The 14,929-nt window shown below is 34.2% G+C and overlaps 3 protein-coding genes across 3 annotated transcripts; all 3 read left to right on the forward strand.

The window, feature by feature from the left end:
* Positions 1-2,960: 2,960 nt before the first annotated feature.
* Positions 2,961-6,603, forward strand: LOC114371080 (probable LRR receptor-like serine/threonine-protein kinase At1g51810). The gene is made up of 7 exons (XM_028328484.1): positions 2,961-3,072; positions 3,736-4,282; positions 4,755-5,218; positions 5,567-5,702; positions 5,892-5,963; positions 6,066-6,134; positions 6,528-6,603. The coding sequence occupies exons 1-7, from the start codon at positions 2,961-2,963 to the stop codon at positions 6,601-6,603; spliced, it is 1,476 nt and encodes a 491-aa protein (XP_028184285.1).
* Positions 6,604-8,467: 1,864 nt separating this feature from the next.
* On the forward strand, positions 8,468-13,397 carry LOC114388608 (protein disulfide-isomerase SCO2). The gene is made up of 3 exons (XM_028349179.1): positions 8,468-8,962; positions 9,086-9,212; positions 13,031-13,397. The coding sequence occupies exons 1-3, from the start codon at positions 8,612-8,614 to the stop codon at positions 13,102-13,104; spliced, it is 552 nt and encodes a 183-aa protein (XP_028204980.1). The 5' UTR covers positions 8,468-8,611; the 3' UTR covers positions 13,105-13,397.
* Positions 13,398-13,511: 114 nt separating this feature from the next.
* On the forward strand, positions 13,512-14,306 carry LOC114388598 (calmodulin-like protein 1). The gene has a single exon (XM_028349167.1). It carries the CDS (start codon positions 13,544-13,546, stop codon positions 14,099-14,101), a length of 558 nt encoding a protein of 185 aa, XP_028204968.1. The 5' UTR covers positions 13,512-13,543; the 3' UTR covers positions 14,102-14,306.
* The last annotated feature ends 623 nt before the right edge of the window (positions 14,307-14,929 follow it).

Genomic DNA, 14,929 nt, shown 5'->3' on the forward strand with positions numbered 1-14,929 from the left:
TTTTTTTTTTGTAAAATACACTAATTTAAGGTGTAGTTCGAAATGTATAATCTTATTATATTTATTTAAAATATTGGAGGTTTTCAATAAATGTAAGTAAGATTGTAATATCCCCATGATTTGAGCTTTGTGGGAGTCATTCCAAAACATGTTGCTACCCAATTTGGAAAAAAAAAAACTACATGAAATCTAAATCACAATAAACATTAAACATAATTTAAGAAATTTAAATGGTAGAAGCATAACTATATTATCTAGCTCATCAATAATTGTAACTTTTTGAGACATCTAGCAAAGGTTCAATAGCATTCATAGGTCAATTGAAATCCAACACATTATGCCAGTAGGACACGTGTATCAAAATTTGTTCTATAAAATGTGTGTTGTGTGATTGATGAGTTAAAGAAGTTTCTCTTTCTCATGACTTTTTGGAGTATTTAGAAGAGACACAATGAAAAGTTATGGGAGGTTAAGGGGGAACCATGTTCAAAGGTGCTTATGAAAAGTTATGCGTGGTTAGCCACTAAAGGTCACATGCCTTATATCAATAACAAAGATCAAGGTATAATGTATATTGTCTTGGCAGCCTCACCAGTAAAGTACAACAAGTGCAATAATATAGATGTTGCATTCTTCATCTCACATCATAAAACAAGATTTGAAATGTGTTTAACAAAAGAAAAAAGGTGGGTGGGGTGGAATTCTCATTTTCTAAATCAGTTTGGACAATTTCAATTTTGCTGGTCCATCTCAAGGGAGTGATTGCTTTACTTTAAGGCCAATACTCCGGTGGACCACTAAAACATGTGGTCTAAAAGGGATTTTTCTTGCCATCAAGGGTTGTTTTTCGGATTATTTTATTTCTTATATAAACAGACAATGACTTTATTATCCTTTATTAAAAATTGAAAACCTAAATCAAGGTTGTCACCAACACTGTTGGAAAGGGCGGCACTCTGTTGCCAGATTCTGACCACCGCACACGGCGGCGATCCCTTTTCCCCTCCTCTCTCATATCTAAAGTTCTCCAGAATTCCCTTAAAGCTTCCTGCTTGTCTTTTATCGTCAGTGGTGGCTACCACCCATGGCTGAACAACGGTGGTGTGCCACTCCTCATCACATCGTCATGGTGATATGCTACAACGGCTATGCCACTGCATGCATGTTTCCCTTTCACCATTGGGTAACTCTCTCTGCTTCCCTTATCCACCCAATCTCCAAGTCTTCTTCCTTTGTTGAGTAACCTTTCTTTCCTCTTTTATAGGCAGGCTCAACAAAATGCCCTTTCACTTCCCTTAAGCAGATATGATCTTGCATTAACACCCTCACAAATTACTCCACAATCAACGGATGCCGGCCACTATTCGGCGACATCATTTACGAGAAATTGTATATAAACATATTTTTACGTAATGTAATGTACTTAATTAATTAATTGATACATAATAATTAAAAATATTTTAATTGCTAAAATTACTAAAGGGAAAATGAGTAAATTAATCTATGCCAATAAAAGTTTAGTTATTTAATAATATTGAAAAAAACTGGTATAAAATGTTACGGGTCACACATCTTAACCGTCTAATATTATACTAATATATCCAGTGGATAGTAATACGCGGTGTAAAATGAACTAGATTTTTCACTGGTCCACTATAGAATCTTCCTTACTTTAAAGTAAACTTTGAGTTAGACTACAAGGTTATGGTTAAGAGATCTCGTCGTTATTCTCGATGAATGCAAGGATTTGCTTTCTTTAAATACAAACTTTAAGCTTCACTATGTATAAAAAAAACTTTAAACTTCAGTTTATTAAGATATAAGTCAATATAGTTACTCACTCTTTAGCAAGAACATTTTGCTATGGAAACTTCTACTGCTTGAATAATTTTAATAAATTATTTGTTTTTGTTTATTTTTTATATTTATTACAATGTTTATCTTTAAAATATGTAATATGATCCTTTTATGTTAATTTTTTTTACTCAAGTTAATTTTCTTAAAATTTTATGGTAATTTATTACTTAGTGTGTAGTATAAAAATATAGAATTAATTAATGGGTATCAGTTTAATCATAGCTCAATTACATTTGAACCTATAAATCATAAATTAATATTTTTATTGGTTCAATATGATTAATATGATTTTAAAAACATGATTTTTACCAAAGTAATATTTTTTCACGCGTCTTAATATTTCTTAATGTCACAATATATAATTTCATGCGTGTCTTAATATTTGTCTCTCAAGTCTCAACTTGTAACTTAATTTATTTGCTTAAATAAATATTTTTATGTCATTTTACCCATTGTACAATCCAAAATATTTATGTTAATTATTAATTAGAAGAGGGTACTCTACAAAGTTTATCTCAAATAACAAAAACAGAATGAGATTTTGAATTTTTAAGGGTGATTTAGTTGGTCTCCTGTATAAATGAAAACAAGACACGTTTTTTGTTCTTTTTTCATGTTTACGTTTGGCAGGATGTCCCGAGAGGATTGCTGAAAAAGACACAATCTCTAAGGATTTAATCACCAAAAAAATTATAACAAATATTTCGATCTTGAACTTTCATTGTCTGAACAGAAATACAAGAGAAGCATGTCAAGGACGACTCACTTATATATTAACAGAGAATGTTTTGTTTGTACAATTACGAACATAGATAGTATAAATTAGCAAAATAATATTATAAAAATATTGTATTCCAAGAATATTTAATACTATAACTCTATTCAACCAAAGAAACTATTTTCCTGTTAATACCAACTAACGCCAATGTCGCTTAATAAATTACAGAGTGGATGGACATATGACCAACTCAAGCCATGACTATTACTATCTTTCAGGAGAGCCTCGGAGGTGTCAACCCTTGTGAATGTGGAACCAGGCCATGCCATGATCTCTTTCTCTTCTGTTTTCAACAAAAACCACCAAAAAAAGCTTCCCAAATCGCATGCTCTCAGGTGGGGCAGTGGCTTTTGACAGTATGAGCCCCTCCGTCTTCCTCCTGTGGATTATCACTATTTCTCTCCTCGCCCACTCTGCCCTAGCTTCAATCCCTCTAGGTACAAATTATATTGATACTCAAATTAAGCACCCCTATAAGATAATGAATTTGCATTCACTATGTACATATATTAATTTGCTAAGGTTTTTTCTTTCTTTCTTTCTTTCGATGCTTGCATCTAATATGTACACATGCAATTTAATACCTCTTTCCAGTTTATTTTATTGCACACATAAATGTATGAGGAAAATAACCATAGACATTAAATCCTATTTAACATTTATTAGTGAGGGAGAGTGAGAGGAGAAAAAAGTTTAGACACGACAAATGATATGATATGATAATCAGAAGAAAAAAAATGTTAATGAAATATTGACGTCTGGATATCATTACTCAATGCATGTTATTATATAAATCATTCAAGGCTTCAAAATTACAGCATAGTCATGGTTTTGTTGTGATTTTTAATATTGACAAAATTTAAAGGCGGATGCAATTACGATTGTGATTGTGTTACAGCCGCATAAACTCCATAAACCTTTGACATTACAACCGAAATCGGCCGTGAACTATTTTTTAAGTCCTTATCTATAAATGCATAAAAATTTTGTAACATGAAGATTATATATATTATGTATAATGGTGACAATGAAAGTTGGAAGCGATGTCCTCATGCATGCTCTACCCTAACCATGGAGAATTTACGAATGCATGCATGCAGGGTATTTTTTAGACTGTGGGGGCACCAAAGAGGTAACAATAGACAATAATCTCACATACATTCCTGATGGAAGCTACATCAAGGTGGGCAAAACCACCACCATCAGCAAGCCAGACTTGTTGCCAATACTCTCCACATTGCGTTACTTTCCCGACATGTGGGCTAAAAAATATTGCTATTCATTGCCCGTCATCAAAGGAAGCAAATACCTTGTGAAGACAATGTACTACTATGGAGGTTTTGATGGAAGGAATAAGCAGCCTCCGGTGTTTGATCAAATCGTTGAAGGGACAAGATGGAGCGTTGTGAACACCACAGAGGACTATGCTAAAGGTCTTAGTTCTTACTATGATATTGTTGTGGTGCCACCGGGGAAGACTTTGAGCGTGTGCTTGGCAAGGAATGCACACACGGGTGGTGCAAGCCCCTTCATTTCGGCCTTGGAGGTGAAGATGTTGGATGCTTCTTTCTATAATCCTATTGACTTTAACAAATATGCCCTTCTAACCGTTGCCAGGAATACCTTCGGAGGTGAAGATATCATTAGGTAATTGAATGTTTCAGCTTTTTATTTTCTCTTTTAGAGTATTAATTGGTTTTAATTAATTTTAGAGCATGTGGTAAAATAATTTATTTTTATATATATATGGAGTATAGGGAATGTAACTCTTATTAGCATAAGAAGTAATAACAACAAATATAAATTAGTATACGATATTTAACCAGTCAAGGACGAAAAACAGGTTGTTTGAATAATAAGAAAAAATGTTTTGAATTATGAAAAAATATTATTTAAAACGTTTTAAGGATGAAAAATAAAATAAATATATTTTAAAATAATTAAAACAAAAAAGAATTATAGAGACAAAAAAAAAATTAAGCTATAAAAATATTTTATCCTGTAAATTTATATTCTATTTATTCTCTATGTGTGTTTACATAAATGGTATAGGAAATGCAGAATTAAATAGGTATGGTGAGAGTTCTGATCATTATAAGATGTTTATTTGTGGACCTAGTTTTCCAGATGACAAATTCAACAGGATGTGGCAACCATACAAGGACCAGAATCCTGTTGTGGAAAGCAATTCAAATGTGACTTCTTCAGACTTTTGGAATCAACCTCCAGTGAAAGCATTCAGTTCTGCAGTTACAACAAGTAGGGGGAAGACTCTTGAGATTCAGTGGCCTTCTATGTCCCTTCCCAGCACCTACTACTACATTTCCCTCTATTTTCAGGACAACAGACATCCAAGCCCTTACAGCTGGAGAGTTTTTAACGTTTCTATCAATGGCCACACCTTCTATTCCAGCCTCAATGCCACAACTAATGGTGTCACTGTTTATGCTACAAAATGGCCGCTCTCAGGGAAGACCAAAATTACGTTGACCCCTGGTAGTGGAATACCTGTTGGACCACTGATCAATGCCGGGGAAATTTATCAAGTTCTACCTCTTGGTGGTCGAACTCATACTAGAGATGGTAACTCACTAATCTCACTATTTTTGCAATGTCTTTGACTAAGATCATGTTTTAAAAAAGTTTGTTATAAGCATTTTGAGAAGAAAATAAAAAGATAAAATGAATTGAATACAATTTTGCCTAAGTTAAAATCAATTTAGGTACTTAATTTTTATAGAAATTCTTTTGTTTAATTTCTCTAAACTCTATAACGCATAAATTGATTTTCATTTATAAGAGAAGTTCAATTTTTTTTTTTAATTTCTTTTCCTATAAATACTTAATTATGGAGAAATTTATGCCAACATAACCTATATTACAATCATGAAGCTAGTTGTCGAATAATTTAGTTGTTATGGTTATCCTCAGTAATTGCAATGGAAGATTTGGCAAGAAGCATTCAGAATCCACCTGTTGATTGGCATGGCGATCCTTGCCTACCTAAGGGAAATTCTTGGACTGGGGTTACATGCTCTAATGGTTTCCATGCACGAGTCACAATAGTGTAAGTTCACTAATAGGTTACAAAAATAATAATTAAATTCCACTGAAATCTTCTTAATTTATACTGTTCATTGGACTTTCATAAGTAAATGAGAGTGGAAAAATGCATCTAGTAACAGTTGTCATCTTCTTGTACCTTTCATATGTTTAATGGTGGATTCACATGTTTTTTTTTTTTGTAAATGTGAAGGAATTTGACAAATGCCGGGGTGTCAGGGTCACTTCCTCCAACTCTTGGCCATCTAAGTGCATTAGAGCATCTGTATGGAATGTTGCCCTTTTACTTCAAATATTCCAATCCAAGTGATTTTTTTTCTTCTAACAACTGAATCATGTCACTTTTTGAATATTTGCTTATATATAGGTGGCTTGGGGAAAATAAACTCTCAGGCAACATCCCTGATTTGAGTGGACTGAAGGAGTTAGAAACTTTGTATGTGACCCAAAAAGATGCATTATTCTTAAGACTTGTTTGGGTTTTAATTTTTCTAGAAATATTTATATGAGAAGAAAAATAAAATAAAAAAAATATGAAATGAGTTTTATTTTAGAATAAATTGGTTAAAATTAATTCTTTATTAGTTAATATGTCAAAATTGTCTTATATAATTTCTTTAAAAGATAAGAAAACATATACAAATAAGTTAATGAAGACTTAATTTTAACTTATAAAAAAAATTATTTAATTTTTTTCTTTTTATTTTCTTCTCTTCTAGAAGTGTTTTTACATAAACTTATCTAAACATACCCTTGATTTCTAAGGTTTCTTAAATTGTCCAATCTAATTAACTTGATCGAACTCCCTTTTTTCTTTGTTAAATTTAAGGCATTTGGAGAAGAACAACTTTGAAGGACCACTTCCTCCGTCAATAAAGAAACTCCCAAAATTACGTGATATGTAAGATTTTACTATTTCAGAAAATCACTAAAATGTTTTTCTTTTTTCTCTCTATGATGCCTTAGCTAACTTGTGTGTGCACTGTGACAAATGGTGACTGTAAAACCAGTGATTCAGATTTTGAGAATAAGCCTCCAAACACTAATCAAAATGAATAGAAGTGAAAGTAGTACAAGTAAGCGCAACACTATACTTTTGTACCTATGCTAATTATAACTAACATTAATAGAGCTCCTTTGAAAATTCAGAAATTACTAACTATAATTGTGTGTTTTCGATTTCAAGGTGGTTCTAGAGATTCATCAGTGATAAAGAGCACAAGGCCATTACAAATTTGGTAGGTTTTGTATGTGACTGGAGAGACTTTAATACAATTATAGTGTATGATAGGATGAGAGGTAATTAAGTGTAGGGGTGGGTAAACAGACTTAGGTCCTTGAACTAGCCCGTGGGGCTCGCAGTCCGCGCGGGTAACAGATCAATTTTTTTAAATGATCTATGGTTATGTCATATTTTTTGGTCCATCCGGCTTAATCCATAGACTATGCGGGTTTGGCCCACGGGGTCTGCGGGTTGCCCGCATTAGAATTTTATTGCTTCAAATATGAAATTTTGTTGTTGGAAATGTTTAAGTTTCATATTTTAGATTTATTGTTTGGATTTTCTTTTGTTAAGACATTATTTATTTTATTAATGCAATTGACTAATTGTTAAGATTTTATTTACATTTGTATTGAACTTAATTTGATTGCGTTGTATTTTTATTGAAATTGAAATTCTTTTAAAACTAAGTCCGTGGACCAGTCCATTCCACGGGGCGAAGACGAACCAATTTATTTGGTCCGTGTAAGAATGTGGGGCGAGCTGACCCGATCCGTTGTCAATGTGAGCTTATGTTCGGACGGGCCAGTTTGCTTACCCACCCCTATTTTAGTGACACCTAATATCAATCCCATTATTTCTTTATCGCCTTGGAATTATGACTGTATGCTTTTGCTGCAAATATTAGACGCATATGTGTATTTACACCATGATATATTGAGTAAATATGTGATAGAATATGATTGAAAGAATTAATCTATGGTTAATGAAGTGGACCCTTACACTTTAGCCATGGCTGCTTATATAGCTCTTAACTTCATTTTGCACTCCCCTATTCAGCAAATAACTTTTGAAATCCTAGGACGTTGTTTCTTATGTTTACTCTATCTTCCACGATCTTCTTCTTGTGTTGTTTTACCTAGGTGATGAGGTAGCAATCACGAGTTTTACATTCTAGTAGTTACCACAAGTTCACAATGAAACACTGCGAGGGTCGTTGTTTTGTTTTTCTCACCTGGTAAAAGGCTCTGAAATGTAAGTACTTGATTTTATTTTTTTTATCCTAAACTTATGTTATTATTATCATCAATTAAGTCTCCAGACTAGGAATCAAAATAAAAAAAGAAATTATTTTAAAAAATTTATTTGAATTTTTCTTAATTTTGAGAACAACGAGAGTACATGTTATTATACTTTAGATAAATCAGATATTTCTAATTATATAATTTTATACCACTAATTAATTTGAATATATTTATAAAATATAATAAAAAAATTATAAATTTATAAAAATAACACATTATAATTTTATGAAAATATAAAAAAAGAGAAATATATTTTAATATTTTTCTTTATTATCCAGCCACCGGCCACATTATCTTGATATCTCTGATATTTTGTTTTCTCATTATAAATGTGGTTGTATCTTGGCCTTGTTTTCCATGTTGACGTTTAACTCAAGGGCATGATAATAGCAGAGACTAGAAAATTGACGTAGCCATAAAATCTGTTTATATGTAAATAGAATACTCTGCTTCGGTGCTTCACTCTTCTGCAAACCATTACCACCACTACCAAACTCCAATCTATATTACGCACAGTGCACACACATTAAATATTTAATAATAATTCCCCTCACATTTTCCCAGAAAAATAAGAATTCCAATCTTGTCCTTTGGGTTCATTTTTTTATGCGAATGTTCGCTACCAATGCCACGAGCAACCTCTTCTTCCCCTGCAGCCCTTCGTCCTTCCGGTGCCGCGCCGCCGCCGGAGACCTCTCCGCGGGCCCCTCCTTCATCCAGTCCGTCGCCGGCGGTCTAAGAATTGGCCAGTTCCCCGACGGCGCAGGACTCGCCGTGGAAGGACGGCGCGGCGGCGGCGGAAACGAACCAATAAGGGTGAAGAAATGGTCTCGGAAGAATGAGAGTTACTTGGATAACGACGCCGAGCCTCTTCCCCTTCCAATGACGTATCCCGATTCCTCGCCCGTTTCGCAAGAAGAGATTGATAAGCGCCTCCAATGCGATCCCCAAATTCAGGTTTTAGCCTCTACTGATTACTTGTTTGCATAGTGAGGTAGTTGTATTTGAGTAATTTAATTAGTTCACATGCTACGTTTTTTTCCCTCTTTCTATTTTTGAAATGTGTGGCTTGAATTGTAGGATTGTAAAGAGGTGGTGTATGAATGGACTGGGAAGTGCCGTAGTTGCCAAGGATCGGGATATGTGAGCTACTATGGCAAGAGAGGGAAACCGGTTACCTGCAAATGCATTCCTTGCATGGGAATTGGTAATGCATTTTGTGATAACTTGTGTTCATATTCATTGGGCTAAAACTTGTGTTGGATGAGGGGGTAGGGGGGGTTTAATCATGAGATTGTGAATCTTTTTTATTTTTATTTTTATGAACATGTGTTGAGTGTCATGTTATGACCTTTAAATATCGTAGCTACATAAATGTGTTTGCCCTTACGCTTGCGAACATATGTATTATATATGTGACACTAACTTATTTAGAGGATGAGTGTTCTCCTGTAGGTTCATTTTGTCATGACAACGACCTATTTTGAGAATTTTCCCGTTATTCTTTTGTTTGTTTTTTAGAAATTGGATCCATCTGACTCTCCCAACTACACACAATGGCTGGAACTTTGTGCAGTGGGCCACTCTTTTAGTGAGACAAGGTTTGGTTGTTGTTGTTTAGTATTTAGCTGAAAATGTGTGTGTCTGCAGAGGAGCAGGGGGAGGATTGTAGTGAAATTTGGCTTTGCTTTATGTGCTATTTGGGTTCAATTTTTTTTTATGAAATGTTTAGGTTAGACATATCTAATTTACCCCCTTCTAGAGGGCTAACTGCTATTCTTTTAGCAAGACACCAGATAAAAAAAAAAACTGTTTCTGAACTGTTAGGCATTCTTGATGTTTTTAAAGTAAAACCCTTTATCTCCTTGTAATTGTTGAAGATTTGACATCAACTAATGATATGATCAAATTAACGTATATAGGTGGGGGGCAACCTCCCCCCCCCCCAAAAAAAAGGTTTTGTGTAAGTTAGGCCAAACCCAAATTTTAGGATAGCTTTAGAGCCTATCGCTTGCTGTTGGGCCTATTTGGGCACTTGTTATTCGGCTGTTATCTGATCACTTGTAGATGTTCAGTCCTACAAATTTTACACTCGAGATGTCCAGTCCTCGGCGTGAGGGGTGTGTGTTGGAGATTCCACATCGACTAGTCATATGGTCAAATTAAAGTTGTATATAAGTAGGGAGCAACCCTTATCTTAAAAGCCCATTTTGTGGGGTTGATTTAGGTCCAAACCCAAATTATAAAAGTAATAATCTCTGTGTCTCCTATTTTTCGTTAGCACCTTTACTATATTCTTGAATTCTGAATAAGCCAACTTTTTGGCTCCTAAGTTTGCTCAATTAGCTTCCTTAGTTCATGAATAATTTTAATTTTTATGCATCAACTTTGATTCTTGTAATCAAAATTACTTTCTTCCTTTGTCTGCAATATATCATCTCTTTTTCCCTTTGGCCTTTGGTAAAAGATAGCAGCACTATTGCACTTGCACACATATGGAAGTTTACTTTTAATGTTGAAACTGTCAATGCATTGTTTATACTTTATGTGTGTAATATATATTTAGCGATTCAACAAATATACAATTAGATGATTTTGTCTTATAATGTATATATCATTTTATTTTCAGGCATATTTGTTTGTATATAAAATCTTGAGTTGTGATCAAAAGCTATTTAGGCGTAATTATGTGATGTTATAATCATCCTATTAGAGCAAATATGATTGATAATTGTAGCTATCATATGGTCACTAATCTATTTGCTTGATTATCATTCAGTCACGATTCATGAACTTCAATTTTTTTCTATCTGTAAAGGTCTTGTTTTTGCATTACTAATTGTTGAGTGGCATGACTTTTTGGTAAATTTAGTTTTCTACCATCTTAACTGTTTCAGCATAGAAGAGGGTAGAAGAGTGATAGCTAAAACTTGAGAAAACTACTGGCTGATTGGGTTTTCCCCAAGGATCTCTAGCAGTTCTTGTGTGTTAATTTAGAAGATTTGGCACCAGCAGAGATGCTACAAGGCTTTGACACTGCTCAATTGGCAATTACCTGACGTATCTAGTTGGAAAGAAATGCTAGAACCTCTATTGGGTGTTAGTTACCTCAAGTTTATTTGGGATCCAATCAGTTCACCTTGTTTCTTTTTAGTGTTCTGCTACTGGTCTTCTTTGGGGGGCAGGGTTGTCTTTTTAGAATAGAGAGATTGACTTGTTGTATTACATGTTTCTTGTTCTTAGTTCTTTTTCTAACCTCTAATTTTTGTTATAATTGTTGAGGATTTCTTGTCCTTTCGCTTTTGTACCTCTCTTTTCTCTTTTAATAAATTCTTTTATATAATTTTTTTTTACATGATATAATTTTATCTCTCAAATATGTATCTGAAATATAATTCCAGTGAACTGTGTACATGCTAAATTAGCGCACATCTATAGACTAACAGTTTTCCTGCTTCTGATTTTTTTAATTTTTTTTTCATTCAAGGCACCTTTATTTAATATATTGCGTGGCTATAGCCATGCTCCATTCATCTCATCTGATTTGTGACTTCGGGCAAAGTTATTCTGTCCATAGTTATCAATAGATCCCTGATAACAGTGCAGAGCTGCTGACCCCAAAAGTACTGTATCAGAATGAGTGTTATACTGAAAATAATGAAAAAGTATGCAATTTATACTTTACACATATAAGTGCTAAAAAATCAAAGGTCACCCAAAATTAAGAACATATTATCATTAATAATCAAAACTCGTGGCCTGACACAATCACTGTCAATCGAAGGCATAATTAACAAGCCAATAACAACAAGGAGAGAATGAGGCTGAGGTGCTGTGTTTGGTTGTTGTAATTGAGATGATGGCTTGTTAACCACAGCAACCATAATGGTGGCAACTTGTTTGCTACTTGCCCACTATTCAGGCTGCTATCGTCTCTTGATAATAATGGAATGCGATGTCACTTTTAAATTGCTATGGTGCACCATTAACTATAATTTTTCCATTTTATAGATTTGAAGTCTTAGATTATATTAGAAAGTTTGCTATTCCTCAAAGTTAGCCATTCTAATGTAGAACGTTTCCACTTAATTTCCATTGAGCTTTTTCCCAACTTCTCTGTATGGTGAAAAAAATATTGCTTGATAATTGGGAGGATGTTTCTCTGTTACTTTTAGTTGTTATGCAATATGAATTAGGATTCCTGTCTCATTGTCATGAATTACAGCATCTAATTTTATTACTTCCAACACAAGAGTTTCATAGATTTTGTTCCACCCATCATCACAAAGAAAGATTTCAAGGGATACCTAAAAATAGTGCCCTTGCTTTTCTAGTTTCCTTTTGCCTGTAGTTAGCTTGAATCATAAATTCCTTTATCATATACTGTTAATTTCAGTCTTGTATTTTTTTTAATGCATCAGAAGTGTTTGTATATCCTACATGGCGTAGTTACTGAATTATACCAAGTGAACACTTATGTACGGTCTTCTGCTGTTTAGGATGTTCCCTGTTCCCTTTTGGTTTATACTATGGTGAAACGTGTGATTTGTGTAGTTGATGATAGAGATTTTGTTGCAATTTGAAGTTGTATTTTAGCTAGGAATTTAATGTGTGCGTTGTATCCCTCCCTTCCCTGTAGTGGGTATACCTTTCTTGAATGGATACGTTCTTAGGTTCCTTGTACTATTGAATATATACCACATTAGCTATTATAACAATACAAAGCAATAGATTTGTCTTGCTTCGGGGCCATCTTAGAATTTCTTTTATATAAGTGGGTTATCCCTTGTTTTAAGTGTTTTTTTCCTTAGATGTATACTTTCTGCTTTAGTACTAAACCTTTTCCTAATAGTGACACACGGACTTAATGGATATGCATGACGTTTCTATCAAAAACATTCCTGAGTGACCTTAATTCCATGTCCACTTTCTGAAATTCCATACGTTCTTTTTATCTTCACTTTTGTCCACTGTTATTTTCAATAGTGTCAAGTTGGAGTAATTTGCCTAGTGTCTGTTTTGCAGGTTACGTGCAGAAGATAACAGCTCGCAAGGATATTGATGTAATGGAGGATTTGGAGAATGGAAAACCACCATGATGGTTGATGGTTCTCTCAGACCCCCTCAGTCTTAGATTCTTGTTTTATTTCATTTCAACACCTCGAGAATTTGGACTTTATTTATCTTGATGAGTTAAATATATATTCTACCATAAATAGTTCCTCAAAATATTACGTAAAGGAACATTGTTACGATTAGATTTGGTAAACAATGTACCCACTAGAATACTGACTTGATTAAAAAAAATCCCCCCAAAGGAAGATAGGAAAACACACTTGTATCTTTTGGAAAGAATATATTCTTTTCCATAAACTATGCTTATCTTTTGGTACACACCATTCTTTTCATACCTTGCATTTTTGTTTAGCATCTTAAGTTTCGTACTGATGAGGGGCATGTCACCACCTCTTCAATTTCTCGCTAATATAAAAGGCCATATCATGTTTTCATGTCAAATGAAATCCATCGCAGCATAAAATGTCAAATACAAGTTTGCTTGATTTCCAATACAGCCTCTCAAGGAAAAAATACTTGAGGAAGCCATCACGTCTGTTCTCATGGGACCGGCAGAACTCGGGGCCGAAGAATGTATTTCCTCAGCCTAAGGCTGATGAGATGAAGCAGGTGTTTGACAAGTTTGATTCCAATAAAGATGGGAAAATTTCTCAACAGGAGTACAAAGCCACCATGAAGGCTCTAGGCATGGGGGACTCGGTTCATGAAGTGCCGAATATTTTCAGGGTGGTTGATTTGAATGGAGATGGATTCATCAACTTCAAGGAATTTATGGAAGCTCAGAGCAAGGGTGGCGGGGTTAGGATGATGGATATACAGAGTGCATTTCGGACATTTGATAAGAATGGCGACGGTAGAATAAGTGCTGAAGAAGTTAAAGAAATGCTGGGAAAGCTGGGAGAAAGGTGCAGCATTGAGGACAGTCGGCGAATGGTGAGAGCTGTAGACACTGATGGAGACGGCATGGTTGACATGGACGAGTTCACAACCATGATGACACAGTCCCTGAGGCATGTTTGAATGTTTATGGCTATCATGTTTATTGAGGTTGTATTTAGGGTCATCTCAATGAAAGCTATCTCTGTTGTATTTAGATTTGTGCATGTGTTTAATAAACTGGATTTTAAAATCAGTGGAACAATACAACTGTACTGTTAAAACGGACAACTCTATTGCTTGTAATGAATAATAATACTAATAATATAAAAACTTTATTGTGCTTCAATTTTTGTCTCATTACTTAAAATTTGTCGAGAATCACGTCTGAGGAGCCAAGCCTTAGCATCTGCTTGGTAAGTGTGATTTAAGATGATGGGCGCAGACGAAAATAGGTTTTCATGTTTGCTGAATGTGAATTAGAGCGGAGTTAAAGTTGAAATCAGTGGGACTCATGTTTTTTCACCTTTTATTTCAACTTTATTTCTCTTTTTTCAAAGTATTTATCTTTTATTTTCATATACCTTGTTTATTTTTCTCCTCACTACCAAACAAAGCATTAATCCTTTGCTAGAAAAGATGAATTTGAGATTATCAATGTAAAGAAGTAAACACATCTTTTTTGGACTAATTACTTGAGTAAATTAGGATAAGGTTTGCCAATCAAAGAAAAAGATTACTTAGGACATGTTTGTATCTACGTTTAGTCCAACTGAACGCCAATTCAAGGCCCCTCCTTCCTTCTTTGTTTTTATATAGGAAAGTGAGAAACTTCAGTTTAACGTGATTGAAACGGTTTTTCAAACACACTCTTAGGTGCTAGATATTTATAGAAGTTTATTTTTCCTTCTTTGTTCTTACATAGGTAAGTGGGAAAGTTTTGTTCAGCGCGTGGTTGAAACAGTTTTTCAA

This window comes from Glycine soja, chromosome 2, assembly GCF_004193775.1.
Source record: "Glycine soja cultivar W05 chromosome 2, ASM419377v2, whole genome shotgun sequence".
Classification (NCBI taxonomy): Eukaryota; Viridiplantae; Streptophyta; class Magnoliopsida; order Fabales; family Fabaceae; genus Glycine; species Glycine soja.